This window comes from Geotrypetes seraphini, chromosome 3 (genome assembly GCF_902459505.1).
Source record: "Geotrypetes seraphini chromosome 3, aGeoSer1.1, whole genome shotgun sequence".
Taxonomy (NCBI): domain Eukaryota; kingdom Metazoa; phylum Chordata; class Amphibia; order Gymnophiona; family Dermophiidae; genus Geotrypetes; species Geotrypetes seraphini.
This window is the reverse complement of record NC_047086.1, coordinates 121,542,504-121,562,538: the sequence shown is the minus strand read 5'-3', so window position 1 is coordinate 121,562,538 and position 20,035 is coordinate 121,542,504. Positions and strand designations below refer to the sequence as shown.

The following is a 20,035-nucleotide window of genomic DNA, read 5'->3' as shown; positions in this document are numbered from 1 at the left end:
AGCAGCACCTGGGATGGTGGTGCCCCTATGCCACCCTCTTCCCCGCACCCCTGCTGCACCTGTGCCCTCTTCCCTTTCCCCATACCTTTTAACTTCACCAGTGTGAGCAGCATGCCCATGTCAGTGTTGGCTTGCCCTTTGACATCACTTCCTAGGCGTGGGTCCCAAAAATGATGTCAGCTGATGCAGGCAGCAACCTCATGCTGGCGAAGTAACAAAGGTACGGGGGAAGGCAAGGAGAGGATCAGGAGGCAGAGAGGAGGAGGGGTGCCTTGCTCTTAGGAAGACTGCAACCGGGGCGGCCCCCCCCCCCCTTACTACATCACTGGTGCTTATAGAATTGTGGCCAGTGGCACCTAGTGCTGCTGAAATCTGCTGCTGTCCCTAAACATGCCCACTTCCATGCTTTAGTGTCACTAAGCACTGCTAGGCACTATGGATACAGGTGCTGGTCCAGAGGGCATCTCATTTTTAAAATTGGTTTCTAATGGTGTGACCAATTAAAACACTTAAGTTAGGCGATAGTAGGAGTGATATTTCAGCGACTTTTGTGAGAGATTTGAATACAATGGAATCATAGTTATCTCAAGTGTAGTCATTATGCATATCCTGAAAACTCACCTCTTTAGCAGGTACCAAAGGATAGGGTTGAAAAACTAGTGCAAATGGATGTATATCATCATCCTGCTTTTTGGCATCCCCTGTTATCATTGAAACCACCTGCAGTGATAAATATTTTTCCATGTGTTTATTACTATGATGAACTCCAAAACTTTATGACAATAGATTGTCTAGGCGAGTAATACATTTTCATCTGTTTTTGTTAATTGAGTTTCTGTTATTAACACTTCAACAAATCTCCATCCATCATCAATCTCATTTGTCAGTAGCTGATAGCCACCTCTGCTTCTATAATTATTTATATTCTGGATAAATTTTGTACAGGCTATTGCGTGCAAGAAATTTGTTCTTTTTCGCAGCAGCTCAGTATGTGAAAGCTTTGAGAAAGTTTGTATAATTGATCCTATTGACTTCATCAGAAGACAGGTTGATCAGCTGAAAAAGAAACAATGAAATAAGCATGTGAGAACTGGCAATGTATATTAATCCATACACAGACATTATTTATCTACAATGAATCTTCATTTGCTGGGTCTTCAATGCATATACTGTAGATTAATGTCATGCTTACACCTCCCCTTTTATCAAGTCGCTTTAGGGTTTTTATTGCTGGCTGCTAGGGTGAAAGCTCCGACGCTCATAAAATTCCTATGAGTGTTGGAGCTTTTACTGCAACAGCAGGCGATAAAAAAAACTAACACGACGATAAAAGTGTGTGTATGGGGGGGGGGGGTTAAGTATTATTACAATGGGGCCCTTTTACTAATCATTTGGATGGAAACTTCTCTTACACAGTTCTGCCCCAAACTGTTCAATATTTTACTCTGCATACCACTACTACTACTATTTCTGACCTTTGTAACAATGTATTGGCTGGTAGGTAAGTTATAATGATCGCAGATAGCAAGAAAATCGTCTTTATTCAGGTACCCTGTGGCACCCTTGTCACGGTGCAGAAATGCTTCTCGCAAGCATAAGTTGTTCACATAATGGTGCTTTTTCAGATGTTCTCGAAGCAATGTTATTAATGTCTGCACATCATTTGACTCTACTAGCTCCTTTGCTTTTTCTGCACTTGGCTCTCTACGACAGAGGAAGGAAATTACTTATTAGAAAACTTGCTCTTTATGGACTGTATCTAATTATTTTTGTTCTAGAAAAAATAAGATAAAATAATGTTATTTTTCTTTTTTTGAGTTTTAATGAACATATACAGCAATATTATCTCAATTATGATGGTACCCATAAGACTATCTTTAAACTATAAATCTGATTTAAGGGAAAAGGATTCAAACTGTATAAGATATGATTATACAGGGGAAAAATTACCCCGAGGTGATAATTTACAGAAAACACAGTGCAGATAAATTATGGACATTTATTTTCTTTTAAGTATAAAATTATTAAATAAAATAGGGAAATTTATTATACAGAGAGGCTCAAAAAATGTATACACACTTCAATCCCTGTGGACACTAGTCAATATTGCTCATGCAATAGTTCACCAAAATCAGAAGCATTTGAATGCTAATGGTGACCATTTTGAGCACCTAATATGATGTCTATATAACTCTTAGTAATAAAGCTTTTATGCAGATATTTTTCATGTTGTTGTGTGTATACATTTTTGGGCCCCTCTGTACATATATTGCTCCAACAAAATACTTTGGGAAGGCAATAAAAATTATGTACTGTAAAATAACTGTTCATAAAATATATATGGCCATATTCTAAAGATAAATAAAACTGATAAGACCAGTGCTACAAAGCCAGGTTTTGGCAAACTATCTTCAACAGGGGTCAATAATAATAATAATAACAATTTATATACCGCAGTACCGTGAAGTTCTATGCGATTTACAATGATTAGAAATGTTACAGATAGAATGGAATAAACAAAGTACAGACTTAGTGATTGATAGTTCTAGAGATCATTTGTTGAGGACTAAGATTGTATAGGTTCGTTTCCTAAGTATTTCAGGAACAGATGTGTTTTTAGGCGTTTCCTGAATTCCCCAAAGGTAGTAGGCACAAGCAATTGTTCAAGGTCTTTACCCCATAGTGCTGCTTGATGTGCAAAAAGATGTTGGTGATGACTTTTAAATTTACAACCTCTAACCGGTGGAGAAAAAAGTTTGGGTGTAAGCTCCGCTTGTGTCTGTTGGTTGTGAAAGAGAAAAGGTCTGTTATATATTTAGGGGCTAAGCCATAGAGTACCTTGAAGCAAAAACAACCAAACTTGAATTTCACACGTGCCTCCATTGGCAGCCAGTGTAGAAGTCGATAGGAAGGTGTTACGTGATCAAACTTCTTCAGTCCACAAAGTAGTCTAACCGCTGCATTTTGAACTAGTTGCAATCGCCACATATTCTTCTGGGGGAGTGCCAAGTAGGTGATGTTACAATAGTCGAGTTGACTCAGTATAAGGGATTGTACCAGAATTCGAAATGATGAGACATCGAAGTAAGCTCTAATGGACCGGAGCTTCCAGAGGGTGAGAAATATTTTTCTGATCAAGGAGTCTACCTGGTCTTTCATGGTCAGGTTCTGGTCCAGTGTTACTCCCAATATCTTCATAATGGGTTGAATGGGATAACTAAGGTTATTGATGCACATTGGTACTTTAGTGTCAAGTGGGTATGGCGATGCTATGAAAAATTTTGTTTTCTCTGAGTTTAATTTTAGTCTGAATTCAGTCATCCATTGCTCCATCCGATTTAGTACTTCTATTGCTTTGGGGGTGGCTTCTGAGACAGAGTTGGTGAATGGGATAATTATCGTGAAATCATCAGCGTAGCTAAATAGTTTTATCCCCAGCTGGGATAGTTGTGCACCCAATGAGGACATTGAAGAGCAAAGGGGATAGTGGTGATCCTTGTGGCACGCCAGACGGATTGCTCCATGTGTCAGAGAGATCGTGATTAAAACGGACTTGGTAGGTGCGTGATATAAGGAAACTTCAAAACCAGTTCAGTATCTCTTCTCTGATTCCAATTGCTTCTAGGTATTGTAAAAGTTTTCCATGGTCCACCAAGTCAAAGGCAGAACTCATGTCAAATTGCATGATTAGGGCGTTGAGGCCCTTACTGAATAGGCAATGCAAATAGTCCAGAATGGCCACAATTACTGTCTCAGTGCTAAACAGAGGCCTAAAACCAGATTGAGTTTCGTGTAGAAGAGAGAATTGGTTGAGATAATCCATTAGTTGGGTGTGTACCAATTCTTCCATGATTTTTACCATAAATGGAATAGATGCTACTGGTCTATAGTTGGTTATTGATGTTGCTGATTCTTTACAATTTTTTGGGATTGGGGTTATTATAATATGACCATTACTGGTGAGGAATTTTCCATTGTTTAAGTTATTGGTTAGATAATTCAATAGAGATAATTTAAAGTATAGTGGAGCTGCTTTCATAATCTCTGGGGGACTTGAGTCTAGGACACAGTATGATTTAGACTAGTATTTGTTATATAATTTGATGTAGTTATTCCAATCTAAATTGTGGAAGGAACTCCAGATCATGTCCGCTGGTATTTCATTTCTTGGTATATCAATTGATTGATGTTCGTATGCAACAATTTCTTAGGTTTTTGATTTTTGAGTCAAAATGTTGTGCTAGATCATTTGCTGAGGGTAGTTTGGTATTGTGCATGGGTTGAGTGTGGTGTGTGGTGTCGAATAAATTTGTAACTATGTTGAACAGTTCTTTTGTATTGGCTCCTTTTGAACTAGCATTAGATGAGTTAATTTTGAATGAGTAAAAAGTTTTACGTTTTTCTTTTATCTGTTGTTTGTAGAGTTTTATGTTGGATCTCCAGATGTGGTCTGAAGTGACCCCAAAAAAGAATAGCAAGGAAGTCTTGCCATAAGTGAGTAATGAGTCTAGGTCTAAAATGGATGTTGCCAAAGCACTTAAAGAATATATGAAAAGGCCTACCAAAGGCTAACTAAAGTGTGTTCATCCTCAATATTAGCTGTTCCCATGTAGAACAAAATAAACTACTATCTTTTTCTATACAGTAGATTTACTTGCAGTAAGAGACATGCATATCATAATCGTGGGTGATCAGATCAAAGGACCTCTTATAATTTCCATATTATTTCAGGTCCACATCCTGACTCCAAATTTTAATCACCTATGCCAGTCCCATCCTACCTGCCTCACCTATTTTGTGTAAAAAAAAAACCTACATAACTGCATCTGCAGGTGTGTGCTTCATGAGCTATATCGTTGAAATATATTGTATAGTAATTAAAAAATTAAAAAAACACTTATCACAAAAGTAGTGAGCAAATCATATGTGAAGAAGAACCCATGACCCCCCAGTTGTGGTGGGCACTCTTGTAATGAGATTTTCTTTCATCAGCAGTTCTTCAAAGCAACTACATTGCGTAGCTGCACTTGCCTTTAGACCACAATGGTAATGTTTTGAAATAAGAATTTTATGAGGGGCAACACTGGTTATTATCCCCTGAGGAAGATCTGCTTTGGACAGATTGAAATGTCTGCTTCTCCTGTCAGAAGGGCATTGGGAGTTGCACATTCTCTTTTTTTTTTATTAAACTTTATTGATTTTACAAATATGAACAGTGCAAATAATCAATTGAACATCTAATAAAACAATAAAAGCACATTCATCTTTCAAACATCTATAAGCAAGCATTAACCCACCCACCCATCTAATCAATAACACAAATACATATAATACACTAACATAAATGCCTGTCAGAAAGGCATTGGGAGTTGCACATTCTCTCTTTTTTTTTTTTAAATTAAACTTTATTGATTTTACAAATATGAACAATGCAAATAATCAATTGAACATCTAATCTATAATAATAAAACCCTAAGCACACATGTGCACTCCCACTTGCGTGTTCCGTGATCAGTAGGTCTCTGGCAGGTAGAAGTGCACATACGCGCCTAGGGTTCTGTTTTCCTCTAAGCCAGTTCGTCGTCATCGCCCTGCCACACCCGAATCTCCGTTGACCCTCCCACCGTGAGATGACCACAAACCTCCTGCCTCCAGCAGCATCTGCAGCACTCCAAACACGCTGGATCGTGGCTGCATCGCTGCCTTCCAGACTTTGTTCCACCCCCATCCTCTGAAGTCAGGAAGCCTGCCTGCCTGCCTCCCTCCCATCCCCATTTGCAGTATAATCCTTGAGAAGCATGTTTCCATTCCCCTCCGCCACTACCACCGCCATGCAGCCGACCCCACTGACCCTCCCATTGCGAGTCGACTGACGGGCCTCCTGGCTCCGGCAGCGTCCGCAGCGCTCTGGGCATGCTGCTTAATGGTCTTCTGCTGCCGATTTCCTCTGCCGCGTCTCTGATGATATCTTCAGGGATGCGGCTAAGGAAATCGGGGCGATGGAGGGCCACAATGCAGCGTGTTTGGAGTGCTGTGGATGCTGCTGGAGGCGGGAGGTTTGTGGTCATCTCGCGGTGAGAGGGTCGGGTGGGAGGGTCAACGGAGGTTAGGGTGCAGCGGGGGGGGGGGGGGGGCGATGACAACAAACTGGTTTAGAGGAAAACAGAAACCTAGGCACGCATGTGCACTCCTACCTGCCAGGGACCTACTGATCAAGGAACACGCAAGTGGGAGTGTGCATGCGCGCTTAGGGTTTTATTATTATAGATAGGGATGTGAGGCAGGCAGGCAGGCTTCGGAGGGTGGGGGTGGGACAAAGTCTGGCAGGTAGTGAGGGGGACATAGGAAGGAGGCACTCGGGGGCACTAAAGACATAGGAAGGAGGCACTGAGGGCACTAAGGACATAGGAGGCACTGAGGACATTAAGAATGCAGGACAGAGGCACTGGGGGCACTAAGGGCACGGGAAGGAGCCACTGGGGGCACTAAGGACATGGGAAGGAGGCACTGGGGCCAATAAGGACACAGGACGGAGACAATGGGGCACTAAGGACACAGGAGGAGGCACTGGGGACAATAAGAACATGGGAAGGAGGCACTGGGGCCATTAAGGACATAGGAAGGGGTACTAAGGACATGGGAGGAGGCACTAAGGACATAGGAAGGGGCACTAAGGACATAGGAAAGGGCACTGAGGGCACTAAGGACATAGGAAGGGGCACTAAGGACATAGGAGGCACTGAGGGTACTAAGGATGGGGCACTAAGGACATAGGAAGGAGGCACTGAGGGCACTAAGGACATAGGATGGGACACTAAGGACATAGGAAGGCAGAACTTGGGGTACTAAGGACATAAGAAGGAGGCACTGAGGGCACTAAGGACATAGGATGGGGGACATAGGATGGGACACTATGGACATAGGAAGGGGGCCATGGAGAGACAGGCAGGCATGGCGCAACAAAGAAATACATGCAGGCAGGGGGCCAGGGAGACAGAGACAGAAAGAAAGACAGACAGACAGGGGGCCAGAGAGAGACACAGACAGAAAGAATGACAGACAGACAGCGTCCAAGAAGAGAGAGAGACAAAGAAAAAAACCCCAGACAGACAGACATCTACTCTAGCACCCATTAATGTAACGGGTTTAAACACTAGTAAAACAATAAAAGCACATTCATCTTTCAAACATCTATAAGCAAGCATTAACCCACTCACCCTAATCAATAAAACAAATACATATAATACACTAACATAAATGCCTGTTAGAAGGGCATTGGGAGTTGCACATTCTCAACCAGCGCTGATTCATGGGTTATACCGTTTTGAGATAAGTGTTGCTTTCTCTTTTCACACATGATTTGAGGGTTTATACTCACTACATTAGTGGTTTTTTAATTTTTTCATTACTATACAATATATTTCAGTGATATAGCTCATGAAGCATATACCTGCAGATGTAGTTCTGTAGTTTATTTTTTACCAAAAATAGGTGAGGCAGGTAGGATGGGATGGCGTAGGTGATTAAAATTTGGAGTCAGGATATGGACCTGAAATAATATGGAAATTATAAGAGGTCCTATGATCTGATCACCCACGATTATGATACGCCTGTCTCTTACTGCAAGTAAATCTACTGTTTAGAAAAAGATAGTAGTGGTAGGTCTTTTCATATATTCTTTAAGTTCTTTGGAAATATCCATTTTAGACCCAATTTGCTCTACGCCACATGTCATTCTGGGTAGGATGATTATACAATAAGGAAGTCCTCTTCTTCTTGGTTTATAAGTGAGTAATGAGTCTGGCCAGAAAACTGAGGGGTTCCCATGCAACTGCAGCCGTGCAGGAAGTCCTATGCAAGATAAGTAAAGTCTTATAGATTTTTCGTCTACCTTTTTGAATGATATCACCCACTTTGTGGATAATTCATCCTGCTTGTTGACAAAGCAAAGAACTTTTCTTGAGGGCAATTTTCAACATTTAATCATGTTAATTGGCCTGTCTGAAGATTGCCCTCTTTTATTCTAATATTTATGGTGTTACTATAAAAGCATCATAGATAACTATACGTACACCATATTAGGGCTAAGTAAAATGGAAGATGTGGCAACCATTTAATGAATTTAGAGAGCAATTTACTGAAAAAAGCTCAGGAGTCTTGACTACAAACAGGTAACTAATTCAAAATGTGTGTGAACAGGTAATCCCCTCAAAAGAATAAGACAAGATTGCAATAAATAGTTCCTTCAGATCTACTACTATGAACTGATGCTATGGCAGACTCTGCTAATGTCAGAGCAGAGACTACCGCCACCATTAGATTTCCCCTTGCAAGAAAGTCTCTCAAGTTTGGGTGTGGTTCAAACTGGCCATATGAGTCATGTATACTTGGAACATCTGCATGTGTGTGGTAAGACTTACTGTTTACCTTTCTACTTTTGGTTTGGAATGTAGCTGGAAGTAATACAGTGAAGATGTTTTGTGATGATCTTACTGTCTGTAAGTGCCAGTAAGAATTTGCAATCCCTTCACAACATAACAATCTGGCTGAAAATATGTGTAAGCTTCCATAGCAAGCATACTTTTAGTAAGATTAAAAAGAGGTGTCCTTCTGAGTATGACAAAGTGCACACAGTACATCTGCACTTCAAATGTCCACAGTCCTAGTCAGCAGTTTAAGTTAAGCACCGACACTTAACTTAATCCACATATTCAGCATGACTATCTGTAGTGGAATAGCATATAGTATGGGGCTCATAAGCGAAAGAGAAAAACGTCCAAAAACCAGCCTAAGTCGGCACTTGGACGAACATTTCTCAAAAACGTCCAAGTGCCGAGAATAAAACCGGGTTTTGGATGTATTTAAAAACGACCTAGGCCTTCATAGTGCCGCTCAACATCCAAAGCTAAACGGGGTGTTTGGGGAGGCATGTTGAGGGCGAGAGTTGGGCGGGCCGTGGGCCGGCTTAGACTTAGTCGTACAGCATGTATAACCGAAAGTTTAACAACAGAGCCTAGATGGAACTTGGACGTTGTGACTTAGACCATGTAAAACATGGTCTAAGTCACAAAAACCCACCTAAACTCACCAGATAAGCACTGAAAACACTTAACACAGACCCCCTACACACTACCCCAGTGATCGCCAATCCCCCCATAAAAATTTTATTCACAACTTTAAATTTCAGCCTCCAGACCATCATCACCTGGCTGCCTGGCAAAGGAAAGCCTAGTCGTCCAGCCCAGAGGTAGCTGAAGTCATCTTGAGGGTGGGTTAGGGACCCATAGAGAGGAGAACCCATGTCCATAAGCCCCTGTAATCACTGCATTGATACTGACACATGTGCACTGCCCTATACACCCCCACAACCCTTTTTTACTGGCATATAAGTGGCTCCTGCAGCCATACGGGCTATTGGGATGGTAGATAAGTGGGTCTAGGGGATTCTGGAGGTGGTTTGGGGGGCTCACCGTCACCTATAAGGGAGCTCTAGTGAGGAGAAGCCATGGCACCCTTTTTGTGAAGTTCACAGCAGTGCCCTGTAAGGTACCCCACTATTTAGGTGGCATGTCTGGGTGTGCAGTCCATCACTTTGCAGACCCCTCCCACATCCAACAGGGCTTGTTCTAGGCGTTTTGGACTTGGACGGAAGGTTGGACGGAAATGTGGTATAAAGATAGACGATTTAGTGGCTTGGACGATCAGATCGCAGGACGTATAATTAGACGATTTTCGAAAGTAAAAAAAGTTGGACGTATCTTTCGAAAATGTGTCTTAGGCTCTTTTTAACTTTGGATGAGTTGCGAGATGGACGTAGATGGACTTAGACGTCCCTTTCGATTATGCCCCTCCACATGTACTGCATTGACCCTGCTAACCTGAATATCACCAATAAGATCATTTCAGGGTCATCTTTTCTGTGCCTTTAATCCATTCTACAATTATATAGATAGTATCTAACATTTTGGGCCCCTTTTATAAAGCTGTGGTAGCGATTCTCCCACAGCAAATGCACCGAAGCCCGTTCAATTCTTATGGGCTTGGGTGCATTTACTGCAGGAGAATCACTACTGTGGATTTGTAAAAGGGGTCCTTTGTGACTTAACAGCCTGATGTTTATCTGTATATTTGCTGGCCAACAAATTTTTCCAAAAGTTTTGCTTCCTTAAAACAAACTGGTGATTATGATAGACTCCTTCAAAATAAGCACAAATATAATTTCCCACTGACCTAAGGCCTGATTGGCTTAGATGCCTAAGGTCCCCCACTAAGGCCAATCAGAGTCTTCATCCATGCCATTCCATCCCAAGGAAGGGGAAGGCCTAACATTCTGAAGAGGCGGGTCTGCCGGCCAGAGAGAGTCACGTAGAAAGTTTGAGAAACACAATGGTATCTTTAATTGACTATAACATGCTTTAACACACAAAGTTTCTGATATGCTGCGATAGTTTGCCATGGTTAAAAGCGTTTTCCTGCTGATTTTCATTTGTACTCAGTGTCCAGTGCATCTTGTTGCAGTGTCCAACAACAGTCAGCTAAGCATTGATGGATTCCAATTACCATGATATTTTTTTCCATGGTGGCAATGTCCTAGTGAAACCTTTCACCATGTTCGTTGCTGACTGTACCAAAATTTCCAGGGAAGAAGTCTAAGTGTGAATCAGTGTTCCTGCTAAGCTGCGCTGGGGTGCGCTGGCGCACAAAATATTACCTCGCAGCGCACAAGTTTCTCGTCACAGCGCACACAGTGTAGAGCACAGTTCTTCAACCGCCGGTCCGCAAACAAAATCTTGCCGGTCCACGAAGGATTCGGTCCCCGCCGCAACGAAAGGCCGGCGTCAGCTGACTTGCAACTTCCTGTTGCAGTCGCTGTGCCGGGACTCCTGCCTTCCACCGCGTTTGCCTCCTGCCTTGTCTCCGCACCTCCAGACCAGCAGCGGCAGCTGTGTATGCTTTTAACTTCGGCACAGAGCTGCCCCTAATCAATAGTTTAGCGCGGTTTCATAAGGCAGCCTCGGGGCCTTTGCTAGGCCGGCCCACATCGCATCATCGAAGCGGGCCGGCTATCAAAGGCCCCGAGGCTGCCTCATGAAACCGCGCTAAACTATTGATTAGGGGCAGCTCTGTGCCGAAGTTAAAAGCATACAGAGCTGCCGCTGCTGGTCTGAACTCTTGGGCCGCTGAAGGAGGGCAAAAAGCAGCTGTCCTGGAGGTTTCCCTTCCTCTCGCCTTTACAGGTTCCTTTTTTCCACCTTTTTTTTTTTCCTTCAAACGGCAACGGGCCCCAGCATCGACATCAATCAAGTAAGTTCCACTGTCAATCAAGCGGTTCTGCTCGGCCAAAGCTTCCCCTGTGACATGAGCCACCCTCAGGGGAAAGAAAGTGACCCACAAAGGTGAGGGGAAGGGGGGCAGATGATGGAAGTTGGGGGGGGGGGAGAGAGAGAGAGAGAGAGAAGGGGCAGATGATGGAATGGAGGAGATGAGAGAGAGAGAGAAGGGGACAGATGATGGAAGTGAGAAGAAGGGAGAGAGAGCAGAAGGCAGATGGATGTCAGTTGAGAAGGGAGAGCAGATGCTGAATGGAAGTGGGGAAAGAACACATACTGGATGGAAGGAGGAGATAAATAAAGGGGGAAGAAAATAGTAAGATAATGGAGGGGTGAGGGAAAGGCGTGACAAGCTGTGTGTAGACACAGTGAAAAGAGGGAAACGGGACTAAATAGTAAGAAAGAATTTAATTTAGATGGAGGCAGAAAATAGAGAAGGAAGACCAGAGAAGAAAAGGGAAGAGAGAGCAGAGAATGATCAGATCTGAGTGGAGGAAATGAGAAGAGAGATATGCTAAAAACCACAGGGGGGAGGGAAGGATAGAGATGCCAGACCATGAGGGGAACAGAAGGAAGATGATGGATGCTAGACCAAATTGGGGGGTGGGGGGGGGGGGCAGGAGGGGAGATGGCAGGGAAAGACAGACAGTGAATGGAAGGGGCAGATGCTGGACTGAAGAGACAGAGAAGGTTATCATGCTGCTGTACCGGGCCATGGTACGCCCTCACCTGGAGTACTGCGTCCAGCACTGGTACTTTAAGAAGGACACGGTACTACTCGAAAGGATCCAGAGAAGAGCAACTAAAATGGTTAAGGGGCTGGAGGAGTTGCCGTACAGCGAAAGATTAGAGAAACTGGGCCTCTTCTCCCTTGAGCAGAGGAGATTGAGAGGGGACATGATAGAAACATTCAAGGTACTGAAGGGAATAGACTTAGTAGCTAAGGCAGGGAGAACGAGAGGGCACTCTCTAAAGTTGAAAGGGGATAGATTCCATACAAACGTAAGGAAGTTCTGTGGTAGAAAGCAACATATTTATTTGGCTCATAACTTGCTGGCGCCCGATATTTTTAGCTCACAGTGAAAAAAGTTTGCTCACAACACCCGCCCGCTTAGAGGGAACACTGGTGTGAATGTAGAAAGTGCATCTTAAGTGACATGTGGCACTTCATGGTTTTGAATGCCCTAAGAAGTTTGTCAACCAGTTGAATATAGTTTGGTGCTCTGTAACTGCCAAGAAAATTCCCAATGACATCCTTGAATGCTTTCCAGGCGATTTTCTCTGGCCCAACTAACAGATCTTCAAATCTCTCATCATTGATGACGTGTCTGATCTGTGGACCGACAAGAATGCCTTCCTTAATCTTGATGTCAGTTATTCTTGGAAACATCTGTATTAAAGAAAACCTTTGCCTTCCTTGTTCATCACTTTTTTCAAAATTTTTCATCAGTACAAGTTTTATGTGAAGAGGAGGCAAAAATACCTTTGTTGGATCAACAAGTGGTTCATGTACCACATTTTTCTGTCCTGGAACCAAATTCTTATGGAGTGGCCAATTCTTTTGAATGTAATGCAACTCCTTAGCACAGCTGTCCCATTTACAAATAAAACAACAGTACTTCGTATATTCAAGCTGCATTCCAAATAGCAGAGCTACTACTTTAAGATCACTGCAGATGATCCAGTTGTACTTTGTGCACTGGATATGCTTTAACAGCACTTACATGTTTTCATATGTTTCTTTCATGTGTGCAGCATAGCCAATAGGTATTGATGGGTAGACAAGCCATTATGTAAAACAGCCTTGAGGCTTAACAATGACAAATCAATAAAAAATATGCCACTCATGTGGCTTATGCATACAGCCCAAAGCTGTGAACAACCCTTCAATGTCAGTGCAGATACAGAGGTTTTCAACCTGTACTAAGAAATTTGTTAAATCTCTTGGCGGCTTCTAGCGATTTTTACTATTTGTAGAGACTTTCGGCGTGACACATCATCTGTTTGGTTTTATATTATCTTTTTCAATATTTGTTGTGACATATGTTTTTTCCTTTATCTACCATGGACCCCTGATGAAGGTTGTCCGAAACACGGACCGTGTTGGGTCCCCCGTTTGGTAAAAAGGTTTTAATATATAGTTTGCTTGTCACAATAAAATTTGCCTACATCGTTGTACATATCTGCAGTTTTGGTTTGTTTGTTCCTGGCTTCAAAAGACAGAAATTTTCGTACCTGGCGAGAGCAAACACCATCTCTGCAGTCGTGACGTGAACCCAATAATTCTGCTTTTGCTTTTGACAAACGTAAGTCCTTGATCAGGTCGTTTAATTCTGACTGTGTTATAAGATGAGGCTCACCCGACATACATGGTTCAAAATCAAGATCACTGTCACTGTCAGTGTTTGGCTGGTTCATTGCTGATTCTTCAATGGTTTTGTTTAAGCTCCATTTCTCTGGTGGCTTCAGTACTGGAAGACTGTCATCATGAGGCACTGGTCTCATGGCTGATGGAAGATTGGGGTACTTAACTTATTTCTTATTTTTATCAGAAAAACCAGATACATTTGTCAGACAGAAGTAACAATCTGTCAAGTGATCCTTCTGTTCTCGCCATGTCATTGGGATAGCAAATGGAATTCATTTCAAAGTACCTCGGAGCCAAGCTCTAAGATCGATGGCACATCTTGCACAACAAATGTGAGGAGCCCATGATTTGTCTAGATCACCAATCTTGCAACCGAAGTACAGCGCATATGATTTCTTAACAAGTCGAGCCATGGTTCGTCTTTGAGGTTTAAGCGTGTATTTGCCACAAATGTAGCAGAATGTATCACAGCTGTTGCAACAATGGCGAGACATTTCTGCTGTCCTAAATCATCCTATAGCAATTAATAATTAACTGGCTTACTAATTCTTACATAGACAATACTATGCCTTGAAGCATCAAAATACACTTGGACTGACAGACACGTAATGAAGATTGTCCTTGTATGCGAACTGCTTTTATATAGCCTTTTCAGGCAGCATCCATTAAGTCCATGTACAAACATACCCAGACTGCATCATTTCCATGGACATTATGCAACCTGCCCTGAATGTATGGCTGAACATGCCCACACTATATCCAGCAAGGTATAACGTGAGCAATAGGCCTATATTAAGAATTAATTACATTAGCTTGAAAGTATAACCAAAAAAATTGCAAAAATGTACTTTGTTGTTAAAACTGTAAATCATACCTAATTTTAAACATTATTTTCATGATCAGCAGCCATAAATCTGTAAGATACACCTGAAAGTGTTGAAGAAGCAAAAACTTTGTTGTCCAGTGAAATCTACAGATAAGTTATGTTTGCTTACTCTTTGGCTCTATGTAGACCAAGTCAGTTACTGGTATGACTAGCCAGCTGTCTCAGGCCCCAGTGCTCAAAAGCTTTCCGTGGCAGTAAGAGTCATTAAAGCTGTCCTGCTGATGCACAAAAGGGTTCTCCATGGTTGCTACCGATTGTCATAGCAGCCACCAAGAATCCTAAACTAATGCATTACAAAGAGCTCATTACTTTTCTAATGAGTACCCCATGTAATGCACAGCAGGGAAAGCAGTTGTTTCCTTTGCAGACTTTATTGGCAGGGTCTGAGCTGTCATAGACTTACTTTCCTGTCAGGGCTTGAGAACTGATTGGCTAAGGCACTGACAGGAAAGTAAGGCTATATAATAGTTCAGACCTGGCTGCAGGCTTAGCTGAATTGGGGTTTGTCCTGCTGGCTCCTGCTTTGGAGCAGACAAGAGAATCCCTGAGCAGCTGGGGTTTTTTTTGGTTTTTTTTTAAATGGCCACAGCTATTGTGCATGCACAACACACACACAAGAACTACGCTTATATAAAAAAAAGACCCCCCCCATTCCTAGGGCTACCAGATTTTACTATTGTAAAATTTGGACCCATGGCCCCGCCCCCAAGCCTGCCCAGTTCTACCCAGCCTTGCACTGTTCCACTCAAGTCATGCCCCGTTCTGCCCCAACCTCGTCCCCAGCCCCACCCCTCAACCTCTTCTCATGCTCAGAGCTGCATCGAGAGGGCATCTGTGCATGCGCAGATGTGACACAATGACATCACATGCATGCACACATTCACGTGATTTCACCGCGTTGCAACCATGCACACGCAGATGCCCTCCTGATGCAGTCCCGATCTGGAAGCTTTTCAAAACCCAGACAAAGTGCTGGGTTTTTAGAAGACATGTCTGGATGCCCGGACATGTCTTCTAAAAAGAGGACATGGCTGGACAAATCTGGACATTTGGTAACCCTACCCATTCCTCCCGCTGAGCCCCTCAACACTCCCCATACCTTCATTACAAGACCAGAAGAAGCGAAGCCCACTTCCTCCTGCCACCATCACTAACACCCCCCCATACCGGAACCACCCCACCCAGCACTTCCTGCCTCTTCAAAATGGTGGGCCTTTTCCGTTCCTGGTGCATCCTGGGATGCATGGGAGGGACCTAAGGCCCTGATTGGCTCAGGATCATTGGGTCCTCCCTCATTATATTTCCTTTCACATTCATACGAATTAGCAAGGGGAGGAGTGCACATTTTCTCTTCCCCTCCCTAGGCAGCATCCTCCCTTTTTCTCCTCTAAATCCCAGCTCTTTCTCCCTCCCCATGCCACATGGATAGAAAAAAATATGCCCACTCACCACCCCAAAACAGGCAGCACTTTTTTCCTGGACCATCCACAGGCAGCATCCATTTTTTCCTTTCATCCTCTCCAGAGGCAACACTTAACCCTCATGCACTACTTTTTTTCTTCTGACCTCCTCCATTGACAGTACTTACCCCAAGAGGCAGCTCACAGCAATCTGATGCCAGGGATGAGGTGGCACCCCCTCAAACACCCTGAAAACTCTGATCAGTGAAGGAGGGTGAGGAGATCCCCCTCATTCTAAACACTAGTTAGTCAGTTGCTCAAAGAAAAGAAGAATGCAATTTATATTCCCGAGCTGTATAAACAAAAACTGCCAACACTGGTTATACTCACCAAAAAATTATTTGAGTTAAATTATGTTACCTGGAATGCTAATATTAAAAAAATGCTGACCCCTGACTCTGCATTATCAGTGTTAAATGCAAGCATATAGTATTCTGTGTCAAAAGGAGCCTTCCTCATGCAAGAATGGGTGAAGAGCTGAACTAGAATATTTCCCCATAGAATTCACCTACAAAAAAAAATCTGATTCTGGTTTCATCTCAGTATCAGCATCAGGGAAGTGACTTAATCTTCCCTTGCCCCAGATAAAACAAGTACCTGTATATAATATGTAAATCACACTGATAGTAACCACAGAAAGGTAATGCATCAAATCCAATCCCCTTTCTTATTCTAGCCAGTTAAGTGTTTTATCTTTTTTATAAAAATATTCAAATTGTGATCATCATCTAAGCAACAGCATATGTTCCTTCCACTGCCAGACACTTATTTAAAGCATTTGGGTTTTAGATTGTATCATGACTCTACTTACAAAATATGAAGATCACTGGTGTTGAGCATCATTATTCAGGATGACAACTAGGATCACCTTTGGTGATACTTGCCCCAAAGCCTGCTTTCAAATAGGGCCAGACACTTTATGAAATAATACAGAACCATGCAAGAAGATACTCAAAACCTATACAGAAAACTTAACCCACCATAATAGTCATAAAACCTATGAAAAATAGTGCTATAAATATTACATTGGACCATAGAACACCAATATAGCTGTTACTGGGAAACTGGAACAAACTGGACTGTTACTCATTCCTACAACAGCACTACCAGGCTAATTCTATATAGGACGCCGATCTCAACCGCCGCCTCTGTCTTTACAAGAAGATGCCTTACCCCCCCGATTCTGTAACCGGCACCCATGCCATAGGTGCCGGTTACAGAATTGCACTGGCCTGATTGATGGATCCCTTGCCATCAGCTAATTGTGGCAAGGAAATCCCTGATCAGCTGAGCCAGCAGGCCTCCCCAAAGCTGCGGCTTCAGGGAGTCCAGCTGGCTCAGCTGATCGGGGGTAAAATACCCCTGATGTGATCAACTGAGTGGCTGTGTCAGGGGATCCCCCAACAACAGCAGGAAGAAAGCTCACTCCCTCCTGCTAGAACCCACAACCCCCCTCCCCCCGTGAAGTAGGCCAGCAGGAGGGAACCCCCAACCCCCCCAAATGGTGACACCCCCAAACATTCAGTCCCCCCAACACTTTCTCAAACCTTTGGCCCCCAAACACCCCTTAACCTCTACACCCTGATAATGAAGGAAAGGCTGGATGGAGGGATGCTTACTCTCTCTGGCCGGCAGACCCGCCTCTTCAGAATGTTAGGCCTTCCCCTTCCTTGAGATGGAATGGCATGGATGAAGACTCTGATTGGCCTTAGTGGGGGGGGACCTTAGGCATCTAAGCCAATCAGGCCTTAGGTCCCTCCCTGGTGCATCCCATGATGCACCTGAAGGGGATGGCCCGTTATTTTGAAGAGGCGAGCCTGCCAGCCAGAGGGAGTAAGCATCCCTCCAGATGGTTTTTCCTTCATTAAAGGTACAGGGGGTGGGGGTTTTCGGGATTGTCATAGGGGTGCAGGGTGGGGGTGTAGAGGATTAAGGGGTGCTGGGCGGGGCCAAAAGTTTGAGGGAGTGTCAGGGGGGTCTGAAGGTTTGGGGTGTTGCTGTTTGGGGGGCTTGGGGGGGTCTGCCAAGAGGGAATGGGCATCACTCTTGCCAGCCTACTTCGCAGGGGGGTCGGAGGTTCTGGCAGAAGGGAGTGGGCATCCCTCCTGCTGGCCTACTTCATGGAGGTGGGGGGGTTGGGGGTTCTTGCAGGAAGGAATGGGCACCCTTCCTGCCAGCATACTTCACAGGGGGGGGGAAGAGGAGCTCGGGGGTTCTTGCAAGAGGGAGTGGATATCCTTCCTGGTGGCCTACATCATGGGGGGAGGGGTGTCAGGGGTTCCGACAGGAAGGAATGGGCATCTCTGCTGCCAATGTCTGGAGGTCCTCTTCAGCTGGCAGTAAAGGAGGTGGCTAATTTGGCGAGGGGTTGGGCTAGGCCCAGAACTCAATTTGGCTATAAAACCAATTATATTCAGTATACAAAGAAGTACACTTCTGGTTTTATTTCTCCAGTATTGCAGGACTTGCTGAGTTTAATTTCTTGGACTTACCAGTTCAATTTTGGTCTTCATATTTCTATTTCTATTTGCAGTCCCTTGTTCTGTATTTGGATACGATCTATCTGTGTTTTGTGTGTGAAGACGTCATCTCATTTAAAGTTGTTTTATGTGTGGCAATAATGGCAGTTGGGAAAATTGAGGTAGGAGGCAGGGAGTAGAGAAATTGGAGGCCCCCTCCTTAATTTTTGCCCTGGGCCCCAACATGTCTAAAACTAGCCCTGCTTACAGCACTAATGTAGGCAGTCTGGAAATTCTGTTGTACTTACTAAGTATTACAGATTTTGTTACTGTGGGAAACTTACCTGACCAGTTCCTGTAAGTATGATGGAGAAGACTTAAAATGATTCTGGAATGAACTCAGTACTTCTGGTGGATACTCGTCTTCATGTTGTTTGAGATGGTTAAAAACATACTCGTCAGCATCTGTGAGGATAAACCTGTTTCCAAAGACTGGGGAATAGATCAAAATTAGCGATTTTATGTCATTCTCAAGTCCACAAAAAAGAGGCAAAAGACAAAATATAAACAGGGCAAGGGCTCACAGATCACAGTCTATCACAGTGGTCTTCATTACAAGGCCTATGAGCCAATGGCAGCCCTCCGAGACCTCTGGGGCAGCCCACAGAGCCTTTACAGAATATCATTCCCCCCCCCCCCCTTTCACCATCGGGATCTGGAACTTTTTTACTCTTTTATTTCCAACGCTTCATTCTTTGGGCTATGGACAATGTGAGTGAAGTAAATATGGTGCCTTTAGCGGCCCCAGAAGCTTCTCCTTTGCTACCACTTCCTGTTCCCACTCACGTTGCCCAAAGAGTACACTGCTGGAAACAAAAGGGGTAAAAAAGCACTGGATTCCAACAGAGGGGGGTCAGGAAGGAGAAGGTAGTACAGAGATGCTGAACTGTGGAGATGGGGAGGAAAGCGTAATAAGATGCCAGACCTCTGTGGGAAGAAAGAAACGGAGGGAAAGGGAAGGGGAGGGGAGTACAGTGATGCCAGATCACAGGAGGGGGAAGGGAAGGAGAGAGAGATGCAGAGCAGGGATGGAAGGGAAGGAGGGGATAGAGATAGCACACCATGGGAAGGGGGTGAAGGAGAAGGAGAGAGATGACAGGGGAAGGGAGAGAGGGAAGGGTAGGGGAAAGAAGAGATGCCAGACCACAGTAGGGGAGGAGGGAAGGAGGGAAGGGAAAGAGGAGAGAGATAACAGACCATGGGAAAATGGGATGGGAAGGGTAAGGGAAGGGGGAGGGAGGAGATGGGCAGAGAGAGGGAGGGGATGGTGCACATGGATGGAGAGGAGGGGAAGACATAGAAAGGTATACAGATTGAGGAGGAAGCAGAAAAATGGAAGAAAGCTGAATGTTAAGTTAGTGCCAAAAAATGGATGTAGCCCTTAACTCTGGTCAATGATCACTTCAACTAGTCCAATAGCATATATTAATCATAATTAATTGATTCTGTTTAGAATACAGTGCATGAGAAAT

The 20,035-nt window shown here is 43.8% G+C and overlaps 1 protein-coding gene across 2 annotated transcripts in view; it reads right to left on the bottom strand.

Annotated features, from left to right (window-relative positions):
* Nucleotides 1-201: 201 nt before the first annotated feature.
* EFHC1 (EF-hand domain containing 1) overlaps nt 202-20,035 on the bottom strand; it is a 104,355-nt gene continuing 84,521 nt past the window's right edge. The window contains exons 9-11 of one of the 2 annotated variants that reach the window (XM_033939089.1): nt 18,848-18,995; nt 1,476-1,704; nt 205-1,056 (exon numbers count right to left, since the gene is read on the bottom strand). In XM_033939089.1, the coding sequence (XP_033794980.1) occupies nt 985-1,056; nt 1,476-1,704; nt 18,848-18,995 (449 nt within the window). In that variant the 3' untranslated portion in view covers nt 205-984. Of the gene's footprint in view, nt 1,057-1,475; nt 1,705-18,847; nt 18,996-20,035 lie in introns of both variants that reach the window. The other variant, XM_033939090.1, reaches the window with a different exon arrangement.